This window comes from Theropithecus gelada, chromosome 6 (genome assembly GCF_003255815.1).
Source record: "Theropithecus gelada isolate Dixy chromosome 6, Tgel_1.0, whole genome shotgun sequence".
In the NCBI taxonomy this organism is placed as follows: domain Eukaryota; kingdom Metazoa; phylum Chordata; class Mammalia; order Primates; family Cercopithecidae; genus Theropithecus; species Theropithecus gelada.
The window spans coordinates 163,901,399-163,929,340 of NC_037673.1; the positions used below are offsets into that span (position 1 = coordinate 163,901,399).

The 27,942-nt window shown below is 40.4% G+C and overlaps 1 protein-coding gene across 5 annotated transcripts in view; it reads left to right on the forward strand.

Moving 5' to 3' along the window:
* The window catches only part of TENM2 (teneurin transmembrane protein 2), a 985,093-nt gene that overhangs the window by 450,506 nt on the left and 506,645 nt on the right, over window positions 1-27,942 (forward strand). The window contains exon 1 of one of the 5 annotated variants that reach the window (XM_025389013.1): window positions 11,100-11,355. The exons of the other annotated variants lie outside the window; for them this stretch is intronic. Coding sequence (XP_025244798.1) covers window positions 11,217-11,355 — 139 coding nt within the window. The 5' untranslated portion in view covers window positions 11,100-11,216. Of the gene's footprint in view, window positions 1-11,099; window positions 11,356-27,942 lie in introns of those variants that run through there. 5 annotated transcript variants of the gene reach the window in all.

A 27,942-nucleotide genomic window follows, 5' to 3' on the forward strand; every position in this document is an offset into this window, starting at 1 on the left:
AGAAAAAGAAAGAAGAAAAAGTAGATCTTTTAATCAGTCCCTACTGAAGTTATGTCTACTGCCCTTACCCCTCATTGAGAGCATTCTTGAATCTGTTCCAGGGACAACATTCTTACCTCATTGATACAATCCAGGAATGATAAAACTGGAAGTGAGCTTGCATAATCATTATGCTGGAGTCTCTTGTTTTATAATTGGAGAAACTGATGTCTGTAGCAGTCAGTGACTTGCCTGTGCTCACCCAGCCTTTAAATTTCAAGGTTAAATTCTAGAAACCAGCGGGAGCTAAAACTTATTTTCTCCAGACACAGAATCTATTTATTCAGCCTTATTATGAAATCATCATGCTAACAACAAATTCATGGTGATTATCCTGAAATCTATCTCCAAGCATATTTGGAGATTCTGAGCATACTTCCTAAGCTCTCAAGAATTCAGGGTCCCAAATTCCTCCTCCCTGTCTGGACTAGGCATCAGGCAGTTGAAGAAAAAGTGTCAGATAATCCCCATCCTTCCTCACTGCTGTACCTTGATGACAGTCAACACCTCTTACCCACACAGTCTCTTGTTGGAACAGGAACAGTGCCTCTCTGGCCCCTGTTGTGAAAAGAATGAAGCAAAAAGACCCTCCTAGCCATGAATGAGTTATGGGACTCTTCAGAACTGCAGTGAGAGAGGCCAGACACCTTAGAAGTGACAAGTTCTCCCTTATAATATATAGTAGGAGTTCAGAAAAAGGAAAATGCAATAATTTTTAAGTACTTTGGGCCATTTTCCTCTCTTGCTTCTCTCCTGGAGAAGTCTGAACACGTTTTTATTTGGAAAGGTGCATTGTGACATTTTAGATCGTTCCTTCCACCTATTAATAGCTCTGGCTGCCCCAGGTGCTCATTTTCAAGACACCCTCAGAGAAGGGGGACTTCTGGCAGCCACTCTGCGCTGACAGCTTCGGGGAAATGGCAGGTTTTAATTGATGTATTGTGGGCACTCTTTCTTTCTTTCTTTCTTTCTTTCTTTCTTTCTTTCTTTCTTTCTTCTCTCTCTCTCTCTGTCTCTAACAAAAAAAAAGTGATGGGTTTAGTATCCTCCTAGGACATATAGATTTTAATATGTCAATTAGTCCCCTTTTATGGGAACTTGTATGTTTGTGACTGACTCATGGTCTTCCAGGTACCTTTTTGTCTCCGTATGACACTGAGCACCAAGTATCAACATCACCTGTCTCTCTTTGAATAAACTTTCTAGACAGGCAGCAACCAACAGCCCCTATATAGATGCTTGTCGGAACAGCACGTCATACGAATTCTTCTCAAATTGCGGATTGACTGTTAGTTAATCATTACAATGAGATGGAATTGGAAAGTGGGGCTAAAACGCAGGAATGTGAAGTACCAACATTTCTTCCAGGTGGCTCCCCCTGATGGAGGCAATGTTGTCCCGGTCTGCATTTCTGTGGGCATTGACTGCTCCAGCCATCCTCTATAATTCTGGCTTGTTGCAAGCTCTGTGAAGGGAGCAATGTATTTCCCGAGAGTCTCAGAGAATGTTGGCTCTGCCATCTCTGCCCAGAGAAGCCAGTGTCTCCATGCTGGCTGTCGTGCAGAGCTCCATCATAAGCCTTGAGACACTGTTCTCAATATGAAATGTAGGGACATTTCTTACTGCCGAAGTTCCCCTTGGTATTCTCACAAATTTCAAACAAAAATAGCTTTTTGAGGTATAATTCACATACCATAAAATCCACTCATTGGAAGCTATTTTTAGCTTTCTACAATTTTTCGGAAATTTATGGAGTTGAACAACCAACAACAGCCTCCACACTTTTAGAATATTTTCATCATCCAAAAATTCCCTACTGGCCATTTGCTGTTAATCTACTCTACCCCTAGTCCTAGCCAATACCGATCTGGTTTTCTTATCTCTATAAAAGTGACGTTTCTGGGCATTGCTTATCAACAGGCTTATATAATGTATTACATGGTAGTTTGTAGGTTCGTCTATGCATAGCATGTATCAGTAGTTCACTCTTTTTATTGCTGAATAATATTCTGCTGATAAAGGTTTGCCACATTTTCTTTATCCACCAGTTGATGGACTTTTGGATTGTTTCCAATTTGGGGCTCTTATGATGCCATGGACATTCACGTGCATTTCCTTCTATGGATATATGCTCTAATAAGCTTCTTAAATGCTACTTCTTACATGCTCCTGTGCCCCTGACTATGCTAATCACTTTAAACGTATTATTTCCAGCCCTTGCAAAAACTGCTGAGATAGGAATTTTAACCAAGAAACCAAAACTTATAAAGAAGCAACTCACTTGAAACAATGTTTCTGGAGCCAGAATTCAACCCCATACTCTTCGAACTATGCCAAGCAGCCTCTATTACTCCCTAACAAAAAAGCAGGCATTTCCACGAAGCTTGCACACGAAACCCAATGGCTCACCCTCCAGCCATATCAGAAATCCCTAGTGTGGCCACCTTAAATGGATTGGAGGTTTGCAAATCCACCCTAGGACTTCATGTACAAATATTCTCTTCGAAATTACAGCAGCCTCAATGGTCACTTCAAACCCAATTTTGACATGGATACATAGATCAGTGTAAATGTATCAATTATCTGCTTTATGCCTAGAACCAAGGTGAGTACAGTGAGGAAACAAAAGATGAATGACAAACAGCCATGGCTCCTTGAGGTCAGCATAATGGGACGACCAGCCTCACACACATATGTCTGCATTACGTGGAACCAACTGCACATGTAATAAGAGCTTCAATTATTTAAGAATCTGTGCCAAGACTTAAGCCACTCACGACTTGTGTATCATCTACCTATTTCCTTTTTCAGTTATGTGGGCACTGTAGAGCTAAATTACCAACAGAAAGAGAGAGAGAGAGCTGAACTCTACACAATTAGTGAGCTACTCAGAAGATATTCGGTGGAAACATTGGGGAAATGTCATTATTTAAGGCACCTGAATAATCTGCAGATATGTGTGTGTGTGCATGTATGTGTGTGTGCATGTGTGTCTACACACACATAAAATCTCCCTGGAAGCTTTTAGACATTTTGTTTCATTTATACATCTTACAAGTCTTTCTTAAACACCTACTTGCTGGCACAGTGCACATGTTAGCAGAGAGCTAAATGGTGTTCCCTGCCCTTCTGGAGCTTACAGTTTCATGGAGAAGATGGATATTAAATAAAGAAATTAATTATTAAAATTGTGAGAAGTACTATGAAGAAATAGAGTATGTCAAGGGAACATTTGCATTTACACATGTGTCATTAGCAGAAGGTGATGAGCTGATATTTAGCTTTGCATTAAAACAAAACAAAAAACCCAGAGCCAAACAAAAATGAAGAACCTTTCAAGCCAACGTGAGGAGGAAGAATTCCCAGTGGGCAAGTGATATATCTTGGTGACTTAGAGTAGGAGGCTGGCAGGAGCGATGAAGAGAAATAGACATGTTTATAAATGGAAAGCCCATCCTTCTGGGTCTTCTTAAAATATTCTGCAAATCTTCCATAAAGATTGGCTATTTCTCTATCAAGGCTGGGTAACCTCATACATCAATTCTCCATTTCCGTGCCCAAGTTTGTGATAACGTATCTTCCATTAACCTATGCTGAAAGAGACATTTCTATTCTAAGAATCTATTTATGTTCTCCTACAACTTTCTCAAAGATATGCCTCTGGGTTGTAATACCTCAAGCTGATACTCAGCTGAAATGTGAATACTTTTGCCAAATTTCGGTAACATTGATCGAGCCTTTTCTGAGTCATTTGATCGTGGGGCTGTGGGGATGTCTTCTCTTTGTAGGGAAAAAAATGCTGTTCCTTTCATTTGAAGGGACGAAGGACTTAATTTGCTTTTTCTGTTACTTGCCATAAATTTGGTCATCAATGTCAACAGCATCCTATTACTTTTTTTTTTTTTCAATTATTTCATGAGTTAGGGCACAGCAGGTAATCTTAGTTCTGACATCTATTTGAATAAATAAGTGTATCTTCCTGTTCTTATCTCTGTTTTTATTACCTTAAGTAACACACTGAATTTTATTTCAGGTCCTTCTCTCTGTATTTTCTCAATTCTTTGCACAGTTCCTTATGAAGCTTCTCTGGTTAATTTCTGTTACTTTCCAGTTGTCAGAAACCTTTAGTTTTGTGATCGTTTTTCCTGAAATATCTCTAGGATAAAAGTCTAGTTTTACCTTTCATAATCTCCACATCCTATCAAATTTACTTTTTGAAAATGTACTTTCCTGTACCACTTTCTACCGAAGAATTAGTTACCCTTTTTCCTTTCAATTACCTGTAGTCATTAACAGAAACATTTTCCATCTGTCTCCTATTTTTCTTTATTTCTCTTCTTTGGTAAGAAAAGCATATAAAATTGCTTCCACCCTACATTTTGGTCAAATTATCTTGTGGTATGGGTTGAAAAGTTTTTATAATTGCACCAAGTTTCATTGACCCGTATTAAAGGTGTCAATGTGCAAAAACTTTCTATCTGTTTAAGCTACTGGTTTTTCATTAAAATAAGGATGGTTTTCTTAGAGAACAGTTTTTTTTTTTTTTTTTTTTTTTTTGAGAGACAGGATCTTGTTCTATCACCTAGGCTGGAGCATAGTAGTGTCATCATAGCTGGCTGCAGCCTCCACCTCCTTGTCTCAAGCATTCCTCCTGCCTCTGCCTCCTTAGGAGTTGGAACTACATGGGACTACAGGCACATGCCACAACTCCTGGCTCTTTTTTGTGTGTATATTCATCCATTTTCACATTGCTATTAAGATACTACCCAAGAGTGGGTAGTTAACAAAGGAGGTTTAATTGACTCACAGTTCCACATGGCTGGGGAGGTCTCAGGAAACTTACAATCATGACAGAAGGTGGAGCAGGCATGTTTTATATGGTGGCAGGAGAGAGAAGTGCAAGTAGGGGAAATGCCAGACACATAAAACCATTAGATCTCATGAGAACTCACTCACTATCATGAGAAAAGCATGAGGGAAACCACCCCTATGATTCAATTACCTCCCACCAGATCCCTCCCTCAACACAGGAAGATGATGGGGATTACAATTCAAGATGAGATTTGGATGGGGACACAGCCCAATCATATTGGTGGAGTTTTGCTATGTTGCCCAGGCTGGTCTCAAACCCTTGATCTCAAGCCATTCTCTCCCCTCAGGTTCCCAAAGTACCAGGATTACAGGTGTAAGCCACCATGTCCAGCCTATTTTTGCATTTGTATCTCATTTAAAAAACAAAAGAAATTAGACATAATACTGATTTCATTATCTATCTCTTGGAATAACTATCACTTTTACTATAATAGTGGAGAAACCAAGGAAAAGGTAAAACATTAAAAAAGTGTTATTTGGAACAAAGATTATACAAGGCATTATACTAAGAACTGATATGAACAGAGAGATAAGTAAGACATGATTCCTGCCTTTCAAAGACTGACACTTTAGTAATTAAGAAAAAAAAAAAAAAGATGTTCATATATCCACAATAAGATGAACATAAGGGAATAAAAATTCAAGGAAGCTGAGTGTGGTGGCTCATGCCTGTAATCCCAGCACTTTGGGAGGCTGAGATGGGCAGATCATGAGGTCAGGAGTTCAAGACCAACCTGACCAACTCGGTGAAACCCCGCTCTACTAAAAATACAAAAATCAGCCCAGTGTGGTGGGCACCTGTAATCCCAGCTACTCAGGAGGCTGAGGCAGGAGAATTGCTTGAAACCAGAAGGCAGAGGTTGCAGTGAGCTGAGATCATGCCACTACACTTCAGCCTGGGTGAAAGAGCGAAACTCCCTCTAAAAAAAAAGAAAAGAAAAAAAGAAAAAGAAAAAATATTCAAAGGAAAGAGAGCAATATTTAAAATGGGCTGAGTAGTTTTGCACATTCAAGACTGATTCCTGGGACCCACATCTTTGAGGTCAGCATGAGAGGAAGGGGAGGCAAAGTTAAATCAGTTAGTGACTGTGTAGTGGCATTTGAAACCTATATTTTTAAATGAGTGTCTTTGCTTTTCATCCTAAATCTTTTAAACCACGTGTAGTTTATCAATAAAAAGATCCCCCTTTTTCTGAGGGAGGAGAATTGGGGAGAAACTTGGGATCTGGAACTGATTTGATCTCTGGCTACTTTGCCTATTCTGATAAAATCGTCTTCACCATCATCATCTCCCCTTGCTTTGACCAGGTGTATTAGACTTTGTCAAAAGCAATGGAGATGATTTTTTCAAGGTGAGAAGGCATACCGGGGTAACTGCAGAATGGTTCATTATCTGGGGGGAATGTTAATCGCCTACCTCGAGGATTCTGAAGAGGGAAAGAATGAGCCAAATGACACTTTGGATTAAATGATAAACTGAGTGTAAAGCCCATAGCAGAGGAGCTGGCACAGAGTAGAGTTCAATGAATAGAATTTCTCCATCACCCTTCCCTTGCCCTACGCTGTTATGGGTTGCAGCTGCTGTCCATATAGGCCTGTTACAGAGAGAGCAGCAGGTGTTCCCCGGGCGTTGACAGGTTAGGGAGTCTGACTCTCAGAGTTTGCATGTTTCTCCTTGACTCTTGATGTCCTGAGTAATTCTTGACAAAAGCATTGTCCTCATCATTCTGTCTTGGCCCTCTTCTTTTGACCTGAGCATTTTCTGGAGTTGTTAGCCAAGTGATAAAGAGGATAAGTCCAGATGGGATGCATCGGTGGTGACCTGGCATTTTCTGCTGGGGTGATTGGTATACCATAGAGGCAGTTAATCAAGGACGGCCAAGGGGCTCCTAGAACACACGATAGTAGTACACCTACACTTTGATCCTCACTCTAGACCTCTGGGAGCCTGTTTGCATATTAAACTCATTAACCAAAGAAACCAGTCTGCCATTGATGTACACATTCCAGCCTGGGGTTTTCTTTTTTTAATAAAAATGATGTGGGTAGCTGATTCAGCATTACAGTGGTTTGTCCCCCAACCTCCAGAAGTATGTCAGGACTGTTATTTTATAGCATAACATGGCTGTTCAGAAGGTTTCTGAAAACCTAGGGCTTAACGTTTTTCTGGTGCCGTTATATCATATTCCACCTGTGTATCAGGAAATGTGCTTTGGGAAGGTCTTGAAGAAAATTTATAGAATAGGACCACAGCTTGTAACATCGGGAGGACCTGACTTGCATATGATATAAGGAAAGGCTTCCCTAAAGAAGTAAACTGATTAGTAGAAGGTAGCCACAGGGAAGGAGAAGAGTGTATGTGAACTGGGAGGAAAAACAATGTGTTCCAGGAGCTGAAAGGACAGAGTTGTCAGGATGGAGAGAGGAAGCCGGGGAGAGGAGGGAAATAGATGGTAGGAACTGGGCAAGGACCAGACCTTACAAGGTTTCATGGATCACCTTAAAGAGGTAAGAACCCTAGGTACTCTACCTTAACAAAACAGGAAGCCTGTGACAGATGTTTAAGAAGGAAGTGTAATGACCAGATTTGTTTTTAAAAGATCATCTTGCCTGCCATGTGAATAAAGGATTAGAAAGACAGTAAGAGTGATATTGAGAGGACCGATAGGAGGTTGTCACACTGCAAGACGGCGTGATGGCAGAGGACAGCATGATAATTTATCCTTGTCTTTTGGGAGTTTACAATCTAGTAAGGAAGTGGACATGTGTACACAGAATTATTACAGTGTCGCGTGTGATAGTGCCATGAGAATTAAGCAAGATAAAGTGAGAAAGAGAGAGGTCATTTTTTGCAGAGAAAATCAGGGAAATAGCTTCTTACATGGCAAACAGGATCCAAGGAATGTAGTGGCCTGAGGCTTGTTTTGTTTTGTTTTTGGCTTGTTTGTTTTTATTTAGATTTTTAGGTACAACTGTTTCCAGATTAAGAAATTGCTTTAAAAGTAGCTTTCCCACTGTTTTGTTTTTTTTTAAGCTTCACATACACATACATTTTCTATTCCAGTTCACATTATCTTTGTCAGGCAAGGAGAAAGCAGGTTTTATAGTTATATATATAATTTCCTTTTAGACTGGAGTAACTGAATTCTTCTATCTATCTTCCAGGTCATCTGTCGGTCCATAAAGCCAGGAAGAGTTTAGAGACAAGTCTCTTTTCCTGAGGACGCATAGTTTCTGTGAAAATAATACACACACACATGCGCGCACGACTGTGCAAATAAATATGGGTACGATGCTTTCATCCTAAGAAATTCAGAATGAATTGCTTTTAGAAGGACTTACACAAAGTTCTCCTGCAGTTCCTAGGGCCTCTTCTTTCCTTCTTTTTTTTCGAGACAGAGTCTCACCCTGTCACCCAGGCTGGAGTACAGTGGTGCAATCTCAGCTCACTGCAACCTCCACCTCCTGGGTTCAAGCAAGTCTCCTGCCTCAGTCTCCTGAGTAGCTGGGATTACAGGCGCCCACCACCATGCCCAGCTAATTTTTTTTTTTGTATTTTAAGTAGAGATGGGGTTTCGCCATGTTGACCATGCTGGTATTGAACTCCTGACCTCAGGTGATCCACCCACCTTGGCCTTCCAAAGTGCTGGGATTACTTGTGTAAGCCGCCGCACCTGGCCTATTGGGACCCCTTCTTGAAACACCTGTGTGAGCACCCTACTTACCATCTACCACTGACCACTCCTACATAGGGCTGTATTTCAGTGAGACCACACAGCCAACAAAGGGCACTAGTTTGCTTTGATGGAAAACCTACTAAGCTTTACTGGTGAATCTCTGCTGAAAAGAAGTAGGCTAGGTTATACTGAAACCATGAGCAAGAGAAATGTTCAGTTGGTCATGTTGGGAGTCATTGGGAATATTTTAGCCCATGATTTCATTCATATTGGCTGAACTCTCAGCTCCACCTATGTGTGAGCATGGCTAAGTCACCTAAGCTCTCTGAGTTTCTTTGGAAAAATAAGGTGATCACTCAGATGTTTTGCAAATTTAGTTTCAGATATAGATTTCCATCCAGGAGAGCTGTGAACTGATTTTACAAGTTTAGCCTAGTATTGCAAGGATTTAGTTATTTGGGTCTATACGCAAGAGAGTACTTGACTATGTCCTTCATACCAATGCCAGAAAAGTAGAGAGAACTCCTTAATTCCTCTAAGTATCTAGAAACACATTTTTGAGCCAAGGGGATGTTTGGCTATTTGAATGAGAATTTTGACTGTACCCTGTGGTTTCTACAATTAAAGAAATGGCATATCTGGACAAAGATAATAGTTTCATAGGAGTTTGCATTCTTAGACCACACCCAGAAACTTATGTTTCATTTGAGATTATGCAATTTAAGGATATTGACAAATCTGAATGCATCCAAAGAAAAATGATAAGGATGAAGAAAAACCCAGGAAAATTGCTATGTACAGAAAAGTTGCTAAAAACTGGGAAGGGTTGGTCTGAAGGAGATTTAGGGATATATTACAGCTGTCTCAAATATTGTGGAGAACTGTCAGAGGAAAAGAAATGAGACTACCCTGGCTCTGTATTTCCTAATAGACCTGGGGTAAATCGATTGAAATTGCCGGGAGCTTAATTTGGGCTCAGTGTGGAGAAGAAATTTCTGACAACAATATGTAGCCAAGAATAGGATGGGATCTAATTTCCCTTGTGCAAAGAGTAATTAGGAAGGGACTGGATGTTGATAATATTGATTGTGAAAAGCAATGAGTTGTGTTTTTACATGTATTAATGCAGTCTTCATGATAACCTGTTTGATGTTGCTTCTGTTATTATTTCCCCCATATTACAGATGAAGAAACTGAGGCACAGTGTGGGTAAGCCACTTGCCTAAAATCACACAGTTAGTAGGTGACAAAGCTGGGATTCGAACTCATGCCTGTCCTGTCGTCAATTTGGGAGGCTTAAACATGCTGCCATGTTGCCTCCAGGTGTCCGTCATGTAGGTGGATAGTATTTCTGCCCCTGGGTTTCCAGAATGATCTTTGAAGAGCTCACTGATAGTGGTATATTTCATGGTGCATAACAGATTCTGTGGTAGTACCTAACGCAGGCAGAGGTGCCTTCCTGCAGGTATGCCAGTCTTTGGTAATGAGCCATTATGCTCCGTCTGTCATTCTGCTGTAACCATGCATAGCCATCCTGTTTCCTTCCTCACAGTATCTGGAGTTGGGATACATTGTTTCCTGGTGGAATTTGCTTTGTCTGCCATATTGATAATATCTACTTCAGCAGCTACACTATGACATTCCCTTACACGAAAGAAAATTACAAAAATATCCAAAAGCTCTACTTTTGGGGTATGCAGACTGCAACTATACTTTCCTTCCAGACGTGATGGATAGCTGTTTCTGTTCTTCCCTATCAGAGACTGCACCTTGCATGAGTGTCGGAGAGAGATCTCTGTTTTATTGGCCCTTTGCACGTTAGGAAACACAATAAAAAAAGGTAAAGTGCTTTCCAGTACAGGAAAGGAGAAATAATCCCTTTCAAACTTGATCAGATCTATCTCAAGGTAACTGACCAGGAAGGAGAACTGACCCTATTTCACATACAGGTACTTTAAAATAATTTCACAACAGGTAGTTAAAATGTAACTATGCTGTGCTGTCAATCACATCTCGTCCTTCTGGATTTTAACGCTTGTTTTACTTGAGGGAAGATGATATTTGAACATTCTATGGCATCCGTCAACAGGAATGCGCACATGGTTTCAAATAAGGGTTTTCAGCCTTCTGAAACCAATTACTTCTGCCTAAATGGAAATGCCAAAGCAGAGATGTGTCAGCAACTAAGAGAATAATTTTTTTAAAAAATTAAGTATACACAATGATGCCAGAAAACAACAGAAATTGTGCATTCCTGCACACACCCGTACACACATGCACATGAACAAACCTTTTTAAGAGATATTAAAAAAAAAAAGTCTGTGTCAAACAATGTTAACCCAGAAAGATGCAGAAATGTCAGACACATTACATGGGCAGGACTTGTGGTTGGCATTTGGCTGTCAGCGGGGGAGGCGTCCTCCCCAACTAATTCCTCAGGAACCTCATGCTGAGGCAGTCTACAGGGAAGGGAGCAGAAAGGGAGGAGGGGGAGAGCAGATATTGCCTATTATGTTTTTCCTTCCCAGCTGGAGGAGGCCTCAGCTGTGTCAGACTGGGACTGCTGGTGATTTTCTGTAGTTAGAGGGAAACACAAAAGGAAGAGCAGCCCATTCCCAGCTCACGCCGATGGTGAGCCCACCTCTCCTGATCATTAGCGTTGCTGGCATCATTGAATGCAAGCCAGATCGTCTCTTATGGAGACCCGGCAGTACCTCACCTCAGTCTGTGAGTTTTCTCCATGGGAAGGTTGTGATGGAGTCTCTGGGTAAGGATAATGGATGTGCATGCAGATGGGGCTTTGCAAGGACCTGTCCTCACTGGCAGAGTAGTTGGAGTATTTACTTTAACCCTTCAGTGGGTACCCAGGGAGAGATGGGAGACTAGACGGTGAAACTATTTGATTTTGCACCGCAGCTGTCTTACAGTAGTTGTGAATTCTTCTCACTTAGTCTAATTTCTGATTCCTATCAGGTTGTTGATCTGAATTTTTTCTGCTGCCTTCATGATATCTGCCAGGTATTTCACCAGAAAAAAAATTCTGTGAAAATAGATATAAATATAAAATGGAATTTATTAACTGTAAACATCTGTTAAGTCAAGCATCCTGTGTCTACTGCTGAAATACTCTTTCAAGTGACTCTGTCTGCATCTGTCACAGTTTTTTCACCCTCCAGAGACCTATTTGCGGTAGCTCTCTGTGTACTAATGAAAACGTGGGATTGGCTTTACCCTTTATTGTAGCTTGGTGTTAAGACATTTTTAAAATAGGCAAAAGGAAGATAGGGGAAATGATCCATTCTATTAGCAGAATTTTCTTCAAAACATGGATTAGTCTTGCTGCTTCTATGTGATATTTAGTATGCTGAACAGATTTTTGTGAAACTCCTGGTGTCTTCTGCTGCAGGTGGCTGGGTTTGTTGACAAATCTTCAGGTGTACCATTTGCCTTCAAAGGTCGTGCTGCTGTCTCGTCAATATAAATGGAGTGGTAATAACCTCTCACATTCTAGGGCAATGTATGTTTTACAGAGTATCTTCACTGTATTACTGAGTTGCTCTCATTTTATTATGACATCAGCCCTGTGGGGTAGGTATTCATTCCAATTGTAATTAGCTCCATTTTTTAAACAAGGAAACTCAAGGCAAAAGACTCATCCAGGGCCACACCATTAGAACTGGACATGTTGGTATTTCAACCCACTTCAAGTCTCAAGCTTTTTCTTATGTATATGAACTGTGGGTAGTATAGGCACAATCAAACAGACATGAGTTGCTGTTTCCATGTTGTATTTTATATATCTATATATCTATCTATATCTATATCTATATCTATATCTATATCCCACTTCCTTTTTGCTTCCTTAAGCCACACCAGGCACAGTTATGATGCAGAATGAGTTTAATTGCAGCACACCCCACCTCTCTTTTCTACAGCTCAACCCCACAACACAAGCTCATACACACACTTCTGTTGCTCCCTTGGCTTAGGAACACGGGTTCCTGAGATGCTATCGGTTTCCCCTCATTTAAGGAGAAAATCATCAGTAGATCTGATAGAGCTAATAATACCTCTCATGAGTCTAGAGAAAACAAAGTGATGGTTCTACACTGGTGCAATTTCATTTACCTCGATCTGAGTAGAAGAGATATGAGGCTCCAGGAGGAAATCCCCTCATCCTTTGAAACCCCACACTTCAATTATCTCAGATGTTGGGAACAAGGACATGTATCCCCAGAAGCTAGGGAGGACAGATGCCCTCGTAGAGACTCTGTGTCTTCTATTTCAACAAGCATAGTGTTCTCTCAAGAATCTGCCAACGAGAAACCTTGAGAACTAGGAGCAGCAGCTCACCAAGCACCTAGGAATACATTGTAGGACAATTTAGATAAGCCCCATATGATCCAGGGAGACAAGGTCACCCCTCCCACTCCCACCCCTGGCTTTCCTCCAACCAAAACCATACCACCAAACAACTGCATTCAGTGACCAGTTGCACTTGGCCACTGGTTCTTTTGGAGAACACAAGGTGGGTTTTAAACTGCTCTGACATAGACCCCCATGAAATCATGTGAGACATCTCTATTTGGGTTTTCCAAATATGCTTTGGCAGTACTTTCTCATATACACTTTCTTTTTTATTTTTTTGTTATACCTTTTTATTTTATTTTATTTTTATATTTTTATGTTTTTTTAATATTTTTTAATTATACTTTAAGTTCTGGGGTGCATGTGCAGAACGTGCAGGTTTGTTACATAGGTATCCATATGCCATGGTGGTTTGCTGCACCCATCAGCTCATTATCTACATTAGGTATTTCCCCTAATGCTCTCCCTCCCCTTGCCTCCCACCCCCAAGCAGGCCCCACTGTGTGATGTTCCCCTCCCTGTGTCCACATGTTCTCATTGTTCAACTCCCACTTATAAGTAAGAGCATGCAATGTTTGGTTTTCTGTTCCTGTGTTAGTTTGCTGAGAATGATGGTTTCCAGCTTCATCCATGTCCCTGCAAAGGACATGAACTCATTCTCTTTTTATGACTGCATAATATTCCATGGTGTATATGTGCCATATTTTCTTTATCCAGTCTGTCATTGATGGGCATTTGGGTTGGTTCCAAGTCTTTGCTATTGTGAATAGTGCTGCAATAAACATACACGTGCATGTGTCTTTATAGCAGAATGATTTACAATCGTTTGGGTATATACCCAGTAATGGGATTGCTGGGTCAAATGGTATTTCTGGTTCTAGATACTTGAGGAATTGCCACACTGTCTTCCACAATGGTTGAACTAATTTGCACTCCCACCAACAGTGTAAAAGCGTTCTTATTTCTTCACATCCTTTCCAGCATCTGTTGTTTCCTGACTTTTTAAGGATCGCCATTCTAACTGGCGTGAGATGGTATCTCATTGTGGTTTTGATTTGCATTTCTCTAATCTCATATACCCTTTCTTTTGCTTCAGAAAGAGAGCAAGGGATTTCACATTACAAGAATTTCTTTGTTGGAACAATTTTAATATTCTGAAGTCTTTTTCTTAGAGCATTCAAGTATGCCCTGGTTACCCTATAGCAGGAAAAATGCCCTTCCACCTCAACCACAGGCTGCCTTCATGCATCTGTCAACACACAAGTGCAAAGTGATGTAGAATACTACCAGAGTTCGCACTGCGGGGTTGTCTTTTATACTCTCCTTTTTAAAGTAATCCTGAAAATCTCTTAGGAAATTGGTGGAGGGTGGGTTCATAAAACCTCACAATGTCAGAGTTGGAAGGCAGTCTAAATTGTATGTGGTCCTTATAGTCTCATTATGATGGCCAAGAAATCAATTCCCAGGGAGGCTGAGATTTGTCCCAGTTTACTATGATGGTGACTGTGCTGCATATTTTCTGTTTGTCCTTCACATTCTTTCAATCCATCAATATCTTGCTCTCTGCCCTGGAAGCCGACCCTACAGACTGGATCTGTGGATGCTCTATCCTCTAGCTGATTGCTGGATTGGCTCAACGGGAAGAGATCGAAGATCAGAAGATAGAAGTTGGAAGAGACAGAGGCAGGGGCACTTCCTACCAGCTTCCTCCTTGTCATTGTACTATAGCTGGCTGTTTCTCTGTATCTGAGACAGACATTCCCAGGTAGCCCTCTCCATACAGTCTTCTCTTTCTGGATTCCTCTAATCACTTCCACTTTTTTTTAGCCCTAGATCATTGCATGTTAGCTTTTACAAGCATTTGCTAGTTGTTAGGACTCACATTCTGTACATGGAAACATTTATTAGGACTCTGGTTCTGTAAGTGGAAAAATTCGCTGATTTTCTTGAGCCGTGTACACTGCCACAACTTCTGGTTTCCAGAAACCTTGACCACAACTGTTTAAATAGTCCCTTTATTAAACTCTCTCATATTGCCAAGTTTGGGTGTCATCTGCTTTCATGCTAGAACCTTGATTGATACAGAAACAGCTAAGGCTAAAACTACAGCCCAGTTAGTTCTCCGTCTCCTTAACCCTACTCTATTTGCTTTTCCACCATACTGCTTTTACTATGGATACCTTGATACTTTGAATAAATATATAATCGCTTCATAAACACACAATAATTTTGATAGTAGATAACAGTAGCATGCAGTGGTTAAAAACATAGACTCAACATCTTGGGTTCAAATCCCATTTCTGACACATACTAGATTATTTAACCAGCAGGTTGCTTAGGGTTCAAATTCCAGTTCTGACACTTACTAGATTACTTGGGTTCAAATCCCTGTTCTGACACTAGATTACTTAACTAGCAAGTTGCTTAACTTCTCTGTGTCTCAGTGTCCTCTTTCATAACAATAAAGCTATTGTGGAGATTAAATCATATCAGTTCCTTCAAAGAATTTAGCACATATAAGGGTGTTAAACGTTCATAAGTGCTTAGCACATGGTAAGTGCTCCATAAATGTTAGCTTTTATGAGTGTTTGCTGTTTGTTAGGATTCACATTCTGTACATGGAAACATTTATTAGGACTCTGATTTTGTAAGTGGAAAAATTTTCAGATTTTCTCAAGCCTTGCACGCTGTCATAAAGTTTCATGAGGATAAAGTCATCAGTTCCCAGGATGACTGAAGAGTTACAGGGGAAGTGGGGAGCTGCAGGTAAGTGGGGGTATATATGAGTCATCACAGGGATGTGAGGAGAGATGGGAAAGGAATGTAGACAACATCATGATGGACAAGCCCGGATGTGCCGGGAAGCTCTAATCCACCTGGGAGGGCTGTGAATCAGCCCCCTTCCAGCAGGGTAGGTGTCCAGTTCCTGGCTGGTTGACCTGGGAGGAGGCCATGGAAGCTATTGCCCCATCAATCTATTGTTGAGAGATACAGCCATGAGCCTGGATGTTCCTGCAAAAATAATGATGCAACAGTTGGTTTACAAAAGTGCTGACAAACCCCACCTGGAGACAGTATTTCTTTAGCTTCAAAGTGTGAAATACAGTGTGATTTTTTAAAAAAACATAGATTCTGTTTTTCAGATATTGATTCTTTCTTTTGCATATTTGATGAATATTCAGAAATGTGAAATTGACTATACTTGAGCATGATCTTACTTGAGTTTACTAAAGCAGCGGCTATACTCAAGCTCTACATCTCTGGGTAGTCACTATGGGTATTTGGAGAGAGAGCTAAATTTGTGAACTGACTTATTCAGGTAGAATGCTATGCCCAGCTCTTCACTGATTAAAACTCCGCATGGCGCATTTTATCCTCAATGGCTTAGCTCCTGGTCTCCCTAAGGGTGCAATAAATTGTGACTTCTCTTACCTAGAACAAGTTTCTTCTCTCCTATCATTAAATAGGGCACTGTGACATGCCTCTGAAAGAAAGAGAAATTAAGTCATCCCGTCTTTCGTTGTTCAGGATGGTGACAACTCGCTGTTATTACTTTATGTCAGGCAAGGAAAGAATTTAATACACTGTTGGAAGGCATTGGACATAGGAGGAAGTGCATGGTGCTCTGTGGCTTCTGTGAGTTAGACTTAGGCCCTAACATCCAATTGCAGGCAACCAAGGCTTCTCCCACTTGTTCCCTTTCTCCTTGTTTTCTCTTTTGCCTTTATTAGAATTTTTATTATTGGCCTGATTCTGATCGTTGGTAATTGTCCCTAGAGTGGACAGCCAGTGATTTAGGTAGACTTGTAAATAGGTAAGTGTCAACAACAGGTTCCACAAGCAGCTGCCTTCTTATCGTTGTTGTTGGGTGTTTTGTTGTTGTTGTTGTTGTTTGTTTTTTGAGACAGAGTCTCACTCTGTCGCCCAGGCTAGAGTACAATGGCATGATCTCAGCTCACTGCAACCTCTGCCTCCCAGGTTTAAGTAATTCTCCTGCCTCAGTCTCCCGAGTAGCAGGGATTACAGGTGCCTGCCACTATGCCTGGCTAATTTTTGTATTTTTAGTAGAGACAGGGTTTCACCATGTTAGTCAGGCTGGTCTTGAACTCCTGACCTCAGGTGATCCTACCACCTTGGCCTCCCAAAGTGCTGGGATTACAGGGGTGAGCCACCGCACCCGGCCTTACTGTTCTGTTCATGTCCTGCTGCAATGTCCATGTCCTTGTCCAACAATGACCCACTAAATGTCTCTGTGGCACAAATGTCCAGGTCTATGGGTGACTAAGATAGTGAGTGAATGCCTTTTCCTATCTAAAGTTGCTGCTTTTCCTCTTCTGTCTTTTGTAAAAATGAATCCTACTCTGAGCAAGCTGTTTAAAAAGGAAGATCATCCTCTTTCTCATCCACCATCTTCACTGCCAGTTTCCTCTCCCCTGCTTAATTTTTTACTTCTACTTTTGTTTTTCCATGGCACATTTGAGTTTCTAACATGCTGTGTAGTTATTGATTATGTGATTTTCTGTTTGCCTCTACCCATTAACATATAAGCTCGACCAGAGCAGGAAACTTGGTTGTGTTGTTCACTGATCTACCCCATGAACCCAGAATGCTGTCTGATACATGGTAGGCAGAATAAATGAGGAAACAAGTGTCCCGAAGAAGCCACTCCAAGAAATTCTTCAACCTCCAAAAAAGACCCAATATTATATTTCTGCACATTGAGAAATAGGGACTGCTGTTAGAAAAAAAAATCATCTAAAATCATATTCCATCAAAATATCAAATATCAAAAGGGAAAATGTCGAAAGGGAAGTTTTGCTTTCTAACTGATCATTGTTTTAGTTTTAAATTATTAAGTTGAAAGCATAAAATGAAAACCATCAAGTAGCACCTACACAGACCCGCAAATGGCTCTGCAGACCATGGAGTGAGGACCATAGGCCTAATGAGAAGTCACAGAATTCATCCCCAGACCCTCCAAGGAAACTGGAATTTCTCACTTCACTCCCCAAGCTTCTGAGAAGCTGTACAGAGCTCTTGTGGCCTTGCCATTCCTCCTCCCATAGACACATTCAGCAATTATCGTGTATCTGCTGAGCCAGAGATGGAAGCACAGAGATAGTGCCAGAAGGGCCACATCCAGCAATATCGCTGACTGAAAAAGTTTTCTCAACTTTGAATCATCAATAAGCTTCAACCAGTGAGCTACAAGTGCCATCAGAACCAGCGCCCCAGCTAGAAAGAATTAAGCAGATGCAGAAGCACTGCCTAACTTGGGGCTAGCCTGAGAAACACATAGTTCTTGATTCTCAGATGACTCTTTGGAAGAAAATCAAAGTGACTAATTTTTAGTCTCTTTCTCTCTCCTCTCTCTCTCATGCATACGTGCATATAAACACACACATGCACGTGCATGGATACACAGCTGTAAGGTTTTCTACAAGTGAGTTAAGAATATACCTGGCTCTTTCGGAGGACAAAAGATCCCCCCCTGCATATCCCCAAAAACCTTTATTTCACTCTTAGGTGTGGGAGAACTTCCGTCTAATCTTCTGCTTTTCAACTGCATAAAGCATCAAAGCTTCTTTATCATGTAGACTAAACTACATTAAGGATCAAAAAGAACACATAACATTTGTGATGGCCAATCGTATTCCAGAGGGATGCTTCCCTCCCTTCCTCTCATTGTTTTTGTCTATTTCTTTTGCCCGTGTGAAACCCTGTGTGATTTAAGCAGGTGCTCCAGTCTGCAGTGCTCTGGTTGTCAATTGGCAATGGTGGGGTTAGGCATGAAAAGCCAATTGTAAATATTCTCCTGGTATTGATCTCTGCTTATCAGAAAGGCTTTTGCTGTGCTAGTTCACTTCTGTGCTTAGGCAAAGTCTTTGACAGATTTACCACCACAACGTATTCAATCTTTTATAAAGTAGCATCAGCAAGCAAGGTGTTTTTCCCCTTTCTTTGACCCAGTTTAAAAAAATGCTTCATTAAGTTTACATAGAGGTTGCAAGGCAATCAAGATTCCTCCTACAGGAGTGGCCAGAAGAATTTCTACAAGTCTTCTACATCTTCACCTCCAAAAGCTGCTGTCTTTGGGGCTACAGAACAGCTGCCATGTGCAGGAAATACTTTACCAAAATTCAATTGAACTGTCAGACTTTTTTTTTCCACCCTTTGTTCCTTTTCCATTATCACTGATTATCCAGCTTATAAATTCCCCGTTCACACTTTCTCTTTGACCTGACTTCTCCCTGTAGAGCAATTCCGGAAACCGGGACTGTGGCCCTAATGCACACACTATTAAATATTGGCACTCAAAGTCACAAGAGTGTATTCCAGCTCTCTTGCTGAAGGCAGCTGGTGCAAGGCTCACTGCTTAGAGAAAAATGTGGTGAAAGCAAGTGAATGCTTTAAAAGATCTTTTAAGAAGCAATACTTGGGATACCTTGGTTCATGTTCCATCCTGTCTGGTGTGGTCTTTTTATTTCTTACCTATGTGGACCATAGAGAGCACAACTTTTACCAAGAGGCTTTTCCCAGTTCACAAGTCTAAATCATTTCATTCTTTCACGTTAGATTCTTTATGCTGAGAGTTTCAAATGGCAGCCTCAAGCTCCCAAGCAATCAGCAAATGTCAGATGTCCCCAAGCACCGCAACCAGCTGAGATACTGAGCCACTGCCTGCTGAATGAAAATTGTATTATTAGTAGTATAATGGTTGGGGGGGGGGGGGGGGAATAGGAAAGTCAAAGAAAAGAGAAAAAGTTGCTGTTCACAGACACAAACACAATTGTCTTCAATTGCCCAGCATTGTCTAAGAACCAAAGTCATTCTAACATCAAATCTGGGGAGAGTTTGCTAACTTCATTACCACTCATGCCTTGAATAAATGATAAATGGCAGTGCACGCTTCTAACTTTTCATGAATTTGTTTTAATACCTAGAATTTTTCTTCTAGGTAGGCTGAACTTCCCTCACTTTAAATTGTCTGTTTACTTTAATTAAGCCTTCCTCCGGCTCTCCAACTTGTTGAGCTTGACAAGCATTAATTTATAGTGAGCATTTTTTTTCCTTTTTCTTTCTTTTATTTTTTCAATTTTAGCCCTCTCATCCTTGCCTGGCAAAGAAGCCAATGAGTAACTGACAAGCAACTTATTACTAATCCCAGCTTTCTTCGTGGGAAGGTGTCTCAATCAATACAAGTCAGAATTTCCAAGCCACTCCTGCTGATAGTCTGCATTGCGTGTCTCTGTGTTGGCTTCCTAGCGTAGGCATCTCAGATAGGATCTGGCAGACAGGGAGATGCTGAAAAATTCTCAACTTAACATTCCAGCTGTGGCAAGGAGAAAAAATATATATATTGTTAGGGGTAAATTTGGGAGACTGCTGAGTCTTCCCTCTACTGCTTATACCCCAATTTTAAGCTACATGCTGCTATCCGTTCTTTATGTCCTAGTCCAGATTTGACTTCTAAAAATTTTTCAGTGACCCTCCCTTTCCCCCTGCCACCCACAGTTAAGTAAGGTTTCTCATCCCTGCTCTGAGAACGCCGTCTGTTTTTTCCATCATAGTGCTTCTTATATCCTATTTAAATTAACTTAGCAATTTAATTTAAATTGACTAGATTGTCAGCTCTCCAAGGAGCACGAAAGCCTGTCTTATTGTCATATCTCACCTGGCAAATCGTAGCTTCTCAAGAAAGAGACCTCTATTGAATGTGATTTGTAAGCTCTGTGATCTGGAAGCTAGAGAGAGCTCCCACTCTTGCCTTTGTGTTTCAGACAGTGCATTGAGTTACACATGGCAAATTTACCTGCCTCTTTAGATCAAAATAGAGCGCATTCTTAGGTGGAACAGCGGCACTTGGAGATGGTGGGCTGGTGAGGATTGACTCTTTACTGTCTCCAGTCTATCACCCGCATGCAGAGAAGATCAGGGCCAAGATGCATATTTATGATCTCTGAATGAATGTGCCTTCCCTACCTGCCCACGGGGAGCTCTCCCCTGAGTCTCCCCTCTGCCAGCCACACTCCTGTGCTCTGATGGATGGAGCTGACTGGGCAAATTGCTATGCTGATGAACTGCTCAGCTACCTGAGCAAATGTTCCAGAGAGATCTCCAGGGATATACCACATTTTAGAGAAGGATTCATCCCAGCCTGGGGTGAGCCTTTTAGCCCTTAGCAAGCTGAGTATGGTGGGGTAAGGAAGATGAAAGGACTACAGTCTCAGTGCTCACTTTTCTGCAACCTGAGTGCCTGTCTTTGGGCTGGCGAGAAGCCTTATTGCATTTTTCACTCCTCCCAGAAAGTTATTCAAATTGAGACCTAGAGGTCTGGGTGTCACTGTGCTCACTGAAAGAGCAAAATCAAGAAGCTGAACGGAAAGCACTTAAAGGGAGGATGCATTACCTTAAAATATGCAGATGGAAAACTGACATTATTGTCAATGTCAGAAGTCACCTTTCTGAGTAAACATTTACCTCTGGGCAAATGCTGGGATGTGCTTCTTTCCATTTACAAATGACTGGGTATGCAAATGCAGGGGGTTAGAGTTGCGCCCCAGAACGTGGAGTTGTCTTCTTTCATATATCCATAATGAGGAACATGCAGGAATCTGTCAAAAAAGGCATCATGGGCTTGATTTGTACCTTCTGAATAAAGGGGATTTCAGTGTTAAATCTGCCAGCTGGTTTTGTGCCTAAGTATTACATCAGTCTCTTGTATGATCTTGCATCCTGTGTAAAATGCAATATTTTGGCCTAATGGGCAGGATTAGCACAAGCTGGGAAGCCATAAATGAAAGTTTCTTGTTTCTAGAGAGCAAGTTAGAGCTTTTATATTATCTGCCGTGGAGCTCGGTGAATTTAAATGTATCTCTTGGGCTTTGGTAATATTCGTGTTAATGTCAAAATTGATCCCATTGTTATTGAGATGTGTGGTTTTTTCAGGCTGAAGATGCACAGAGCCTGTTGCCAGGGCTGATGAATATATGCACAGGACACATTCTTTCTAACCGTTTCTCAGAACCGAGTGATGTTCTCATGTTATCATGGTGCCTGCTACCGTATTCTCTTCACAGGTCTGCATTTTTCTGTAAATCACTTGTAAACTTAATTGATATGTATTGAAAACCTACTGTGTGTCCGGCACTTTGTTTGACTCTGGGGATCAAGCAAACACTGTTGCAACAGTGGGCAAGATCTGGGCTCTTTTTCCATAGGATTTATCCCTAGAAACAGAGAGAGGGAGAGACAATAAAATAAATGAACAAGTAAAATATTGTAACTGAATATTTATGTTAGTGTTATGTGGAAAAAGAGCAGGAAGAGAGAAGAAATCACAGTGAGTGGAACCACTGGAACAACTGACGACCAGGTGGTATTTAAGCTCAGACAGGGTGAGGCGAAGCTCACTTTGAAAATAGAGAGGGAAAGAGCTTTCATGGCAAAGGGATTAATATGTGCAAAGATTCTAACGTAGGGAAAAATTTTACATATTTAGAGCATTAAATGGAGCTAAGCATATCTAGCACAAAACAAGGGGACACAGTGGGATGATATGGAATTAAAGAGATTCCTGCAGATAACAGATCACATAGGGCATTGTAGCCATGGCAGAGTTTATCATTTTATCAAAAGTGCAATTAGAAGCCATAGAAGGATGTTTCTTAGTTCAGTTTCTGTCTTTACAAAGTATATTTTTACATCCATTCGAATGGCTATTATCAAAAGAATTTAAAAATAGGAAATAAGTGTTTGCAAGGATATGGAGAAAGTAGAACCTTTGACCAGGTGTGATGGCTCACGCCTGTAATCCCAGTACTTGGGGAGGCTGAGACGGGCAGATCACCTGAGGTCAGGAGTTCGAGACCAGCCTGGCCAACATGGTGAAACCCCATCTCTACTAAAAATACAAAAAAATTAGCTAGGTGTTGTGGTGCATGCCTGTAATTCCAGCTACTTGGGAGGCTGAGGCAGGAGAATCGCTTAAACCCAGGAGGTGGAGGTTGCAGTGAGCCAAGATCGTGCCACTGCACTCCAGCCTGGGAGACAGAGTGAGACTCCATCTTGAAAAACAAACAAACAACAACAACAAAAAAAAAACTAGAACCCTTAATCATAGCTGGTGGGAATATAAAATGATATCATTGCTGTGGAAAACAGTATGGTGGTTCCTCAAAACATTAAACGTACAATTACCGTATGATCCAAATCCACTTCTGTATGTATACGTGTCAAAATGAAAAGCAAAGACTCAGACAGATACTTGTACACCCATGTTCATAGCAACTTTATTCACAATAGCCAAAAGATGGAAGCAACCCAAATGTTGGTCAGCAGATGACAGAATACACGAATGTGGCATCCACATACCACAAAATATTATTCAATCCTAAAAAGGAAGGCAATTCTGACACATACTGCAACATGGACGAACCTTGACGATATTATGCCAATTGCAAAAAACCAGACATGAAATGACAAATATTGTATGATTCTACTTAAATGAGACATCTTAGAGTAGTGAGATTCATTGACATAGAAGATTAAATAGTGGTTACCAAGGACTAGAGAAATGATGGACTGCAGGGTTATTGTTTAATGGGTATCGAGTTTTGGTTTGAAAAGACAAAAGAGTTCTGGAGATGGGTGGTGATAATGGCTGCCCAATCGTGTGAATGTACTTAATGCCATTGAATTGTACACCTAAATATGATTAGAAATATAAATCTTACATATACTTTAACACAATAGAAGAAAATCACCATATTTTATGCTAGATAGAAAGGAAGCAAAAGAATAATAGCAAAAAGAGAAGAGACTACTGCTCTAGTTTATTATTAAGACTATGATCATTTAGTGGCAATAGAGAGGCAGAGAATCTCAGGATTTAAAACATTTTAGAGGAAGAGGCTGCAGGACTTACTTGTGGATCATATTCCCGTTCTTTGTAGTTTGAACTCTGATACACTTGAAGTCTGTAGACCACACTTGTGGGGGTAAAAGACTGGCAAAATCCCTTTGACTGGCAGATGTGTTTAAGCTTGATGTCTTGGTGCATGACAAGGAAAGCTTTATTTTTAAACTCTTCAGTAGTCTTGGATGGAGTATGGGAGCTATTGCTGTTGACATGTGAATATTTGCCTGCACTGTCATACAGCAGTCATATGCTCGGTGTGAATGTGGCTTGTCTTGAGATTTGCAGTGATAACTAGCATGTGGCTAGAGTTGTTCATTCTCTCCCTTATTAGTAATGCACGTCTTCCATTAGCATATGCAACTAACTACTCCCGTTCCCCTGTGCTGTGTTGACATTCATTGTAATGATTTATTATCCAAGCTAAATAACCCTCAATATGAAACAACAAACATGCCAATGTTTGTGTTTTCCATTGGTTTTGTTTTCCCTTTCTTGCTTCCACATAAGTAGATAGTTCTTTATGTGATAATGACATGCTATGGAAATAAGCAATGGGAAAGCCCACTAGAAAGGTTAAGAATGTTGGTAAGGTTTATTTTTAAACAATTGAACATCCACCAAACTTAGTGACATCCCCCATTAGTGCCTTGGAATTTTTAAGAAACATGTAGATTATTAGGAAAATGTTTGTTATGTGCAAACACTCCATATAAGACTTAATGATCTATGAAAGGGCCACATTTGGGCTTCCTGTGGAGCCTCCAAAGCCCTAGAAGCCTTGTTTTATTTATTTGGGATGTTTCCAGGATGATCTCAACCATCAGGAGCACATAATGGTTATGAAGTGGTAGAGAGTGGTGGTGGGGATCCGAGCTCTTAAGTTAGACTGCCTGAATTTATATCCCAGCAAAGCCACTGACTGTTGACCCAGGAGGATTTACTTACTTACTGAGCCTCAGTGTCCCTCTTCTATAAAATGGGAACATTAGCCATGCCTTTCTCATGAGAGTCTTGTGATGATTAAGTGAGATAATAAATGTAAAGCTCTTGCAACAATACGTATCTTAGAGTAAGTTCTCAATAAAGGTTAGCTGTTATTATCATCAGTGAACTGCAAATAATATTCTCATAAGAAAGACATTATATATGAAAAGAAATAGGTATGGAAATATATAAAAAGATGAAGAGATAAATGTATACATAGAGGTCATTACTTGTGTGAATATGTACATAAAACAGTGAAATTAATGTGGAGATTGCCTTACAGTTTATGGAATGTTTGGTATTCGTGAAGATTTGGTAGTATTTTGCCCCATTCAACAGAGACTCGAAATCTTCACCCATAAGTAATTTGATGTTATTTCAAAGGCACATCCTCACTCACTCTGGTCATTTTATTTTTTACTGAATGTATGTAGTTACATTTTAATCACTGTGATTACATTTAACATCATTTTGGACATTGGGGCCTTTTCATTGGCTAATGATAATTTCTGTATGTTAACATCACAGAAAACCAATTGCATTATATTTTATCCAGTTAAATTACCTTACCTGACTTACTATGGCAGTTTTGTTTTCTTTGTTTTTCTGTCCAGTTGCCACTTAAAAACTAACCCGGTTATTCTTGCCGCAGGCTTTTCCCCAATAGAAAATTGTTATTGATGTTTTGTAAACACCATATTCTGTTCAAAGGTAAAAGGCTTCTTCAACTTCCCATTTTTCCTGTGATTTTTTTCTATACTATGTCTGCAAGTCAACACTCCTGGGCTCAATTAAAATATGTATTTAGCCACTGGATTTGCAGAGAAATGATCAAACTTGAATACTAATACCCAGGCTATTGCCTATGAATACAAGGATTGTGTCCATTGAGGCATGGCTTTCAAGACAATGGCCAGTGAACCCAGGATGCCTGTGGGATTATTAGAGCTTGGTGTGGGTCTAAACCTGAAGTTTGCTAGTTTTTTTCCCCAGTAAAGACAGACTTCATTGTTCACTAAATTCACAATTGTATGGCTAGAATGTTCACAGGAGAAATTCAAAGCCACTTTCTGTCTTTCCAGTGTCTAGTGATCCCATCTGCCAGAAGTTTATTTTCCCAACATGTGCTCCAAGGACTAACACATTGCATCAGGATAGCACTAATATTTGTTGAGTTCTTACTATGTGTCAAGCCCTCCAATCCTGGCTGTGGAAAGAATGATGAACAAAGGTAGGCACCGCCCCTACCTCATGGAGAATCCATTCAATGGATTGGAAGAGGGAGTGATGTAGTCGTGGGAATCAACTGGGCAGAACAGTAAAGGCTTAGTGATTAAGAATGAGTATTCCAGACAAGGAAAGCAGGATATACATGACTCTATGGCAAGTTAGAACATGGACAGGTGGGGAACGGAGAGAAGTTATGGATAGCTGCAGCAAAGGAAAGCAAAGTCCAAAGTGATTCTGGAGAAGCAATAAGAACCAGTCTACCTAGGCAATGTTAGGAGCTTTGCATTGACTTTTTATACCAACCTTAGTACAATAATAGGTACTATTGATATTCTTATTCCAATGTTTAAGCAAAAGTGGTAAACTAACTTCATTCCTTACCTAGCAAGTGGCAGATGCGGAATTTGAACCAGAACTTGCTCTGGTAACCACCATGTTGCACTTCCTCTGTAAGATGCATGCCTAACATTTTTACGGAGTTTTGACTCACAGCGTTATTATCCATTGTCAATGTGGTCTTTCTATAGGGTCTGTTACATAAGTCTGCCATTGGTTTGCTTTTCATTAAAAAGGAATCAAACTAACTGCTGGAAGAGTAAACAGGATACAACACAGTAAACTTCTAAACAGCTTTGGTTATCTGTACACTGAATCCTGGGTCTCTAAGACTCAGAGGGAAGCTTACAATGAGGGTTTGAGGGCTGTTGGTCCCACTGGGCAGGACCATGGAGAGAGGATAGTACAGCTTTCTTAGCGGTTTCCAAGTTGTAAAGCCCAAAATTAGAATTTAAAGAAGGCAAAAATTGGATATCAGAAAAAGTTTCAATGCACTTAAGGAATAAAAATAACTTTCTGAGATTTAATACAAAGAGAAGGAAGAGAATAAAAGAGGAAAGGAGAAGAAAGGAGAGGGGAAAGAAAAGAGAAAAAGAGAGCAACATCATTACATTATAAGGCTACTTCAGTGGGTCTCTCTCTCTCTCTCTCTCTCTCTCTCAACTTTTAGTTTGAAGCTAAACACTTGATAGATTAGCCCAGCACTAAAGGAAATGTCCTCTTTTATGTGTGAAAGCTTGGTAATTGCTGCAGAAAGATACTTAGTGGCTCCTAATATTCATATAATCAGATTAGTTTTGAATCCTACCTCAGCAGAGGATGTTGGAATAATCCAATTCATGCCTGTTTACCTTGTCTGTGTGTTCACTTATTTTTCTAGTCATTTTATCCTTTCTGTTGGACTCAGAAGGTGCTAGCAACAAAGCTACCCCAGTATCTTGAATTCCTTCAAATACTGATTCAAAAAGGAAGGAAAAATAGTAGATTTAAATGTTTAAAGAGGAGTAGGGTTTTGTTTGTTATTTGTTTTTGCTTGTTTGTTCCTTTGCATTCTTGGTAACAATTGAAACAATTCTATGGCTCTCATCCTATGCTACTAAAATTTTGTTGGGCAGTTAACATCTCAATTCATAGCAACTGTCTCATGACCAATCCTCTCTGAGCTTTGAACATATGGCTGCATCTGATGGCTTCACTGATTTCACCAGGGAGAGTTTTAGAAGATCTCTATTTGAGGGGGCAGCCATTACACAGATGAGTGATACACTGCTGGAATTAATTATTGCTTGCCAAGTTTAAGGATTGATTCATTCTAAACTCAGAGCCAAAAACTCATCTTAAAGCTGAAATGTTTTTGATTCACTGGGTCCAGCTCCTCTTCACAGACCCTCTAACCTAGCGCCATGTGTGTTTTGCTGTTAACAGTGAACTACGTATCTGAATGCCCTAGTTTGAAATGCACTTTCTAATTATATAAATATGGTGGCCATACAGTACCTGGAACTCATAATTAAG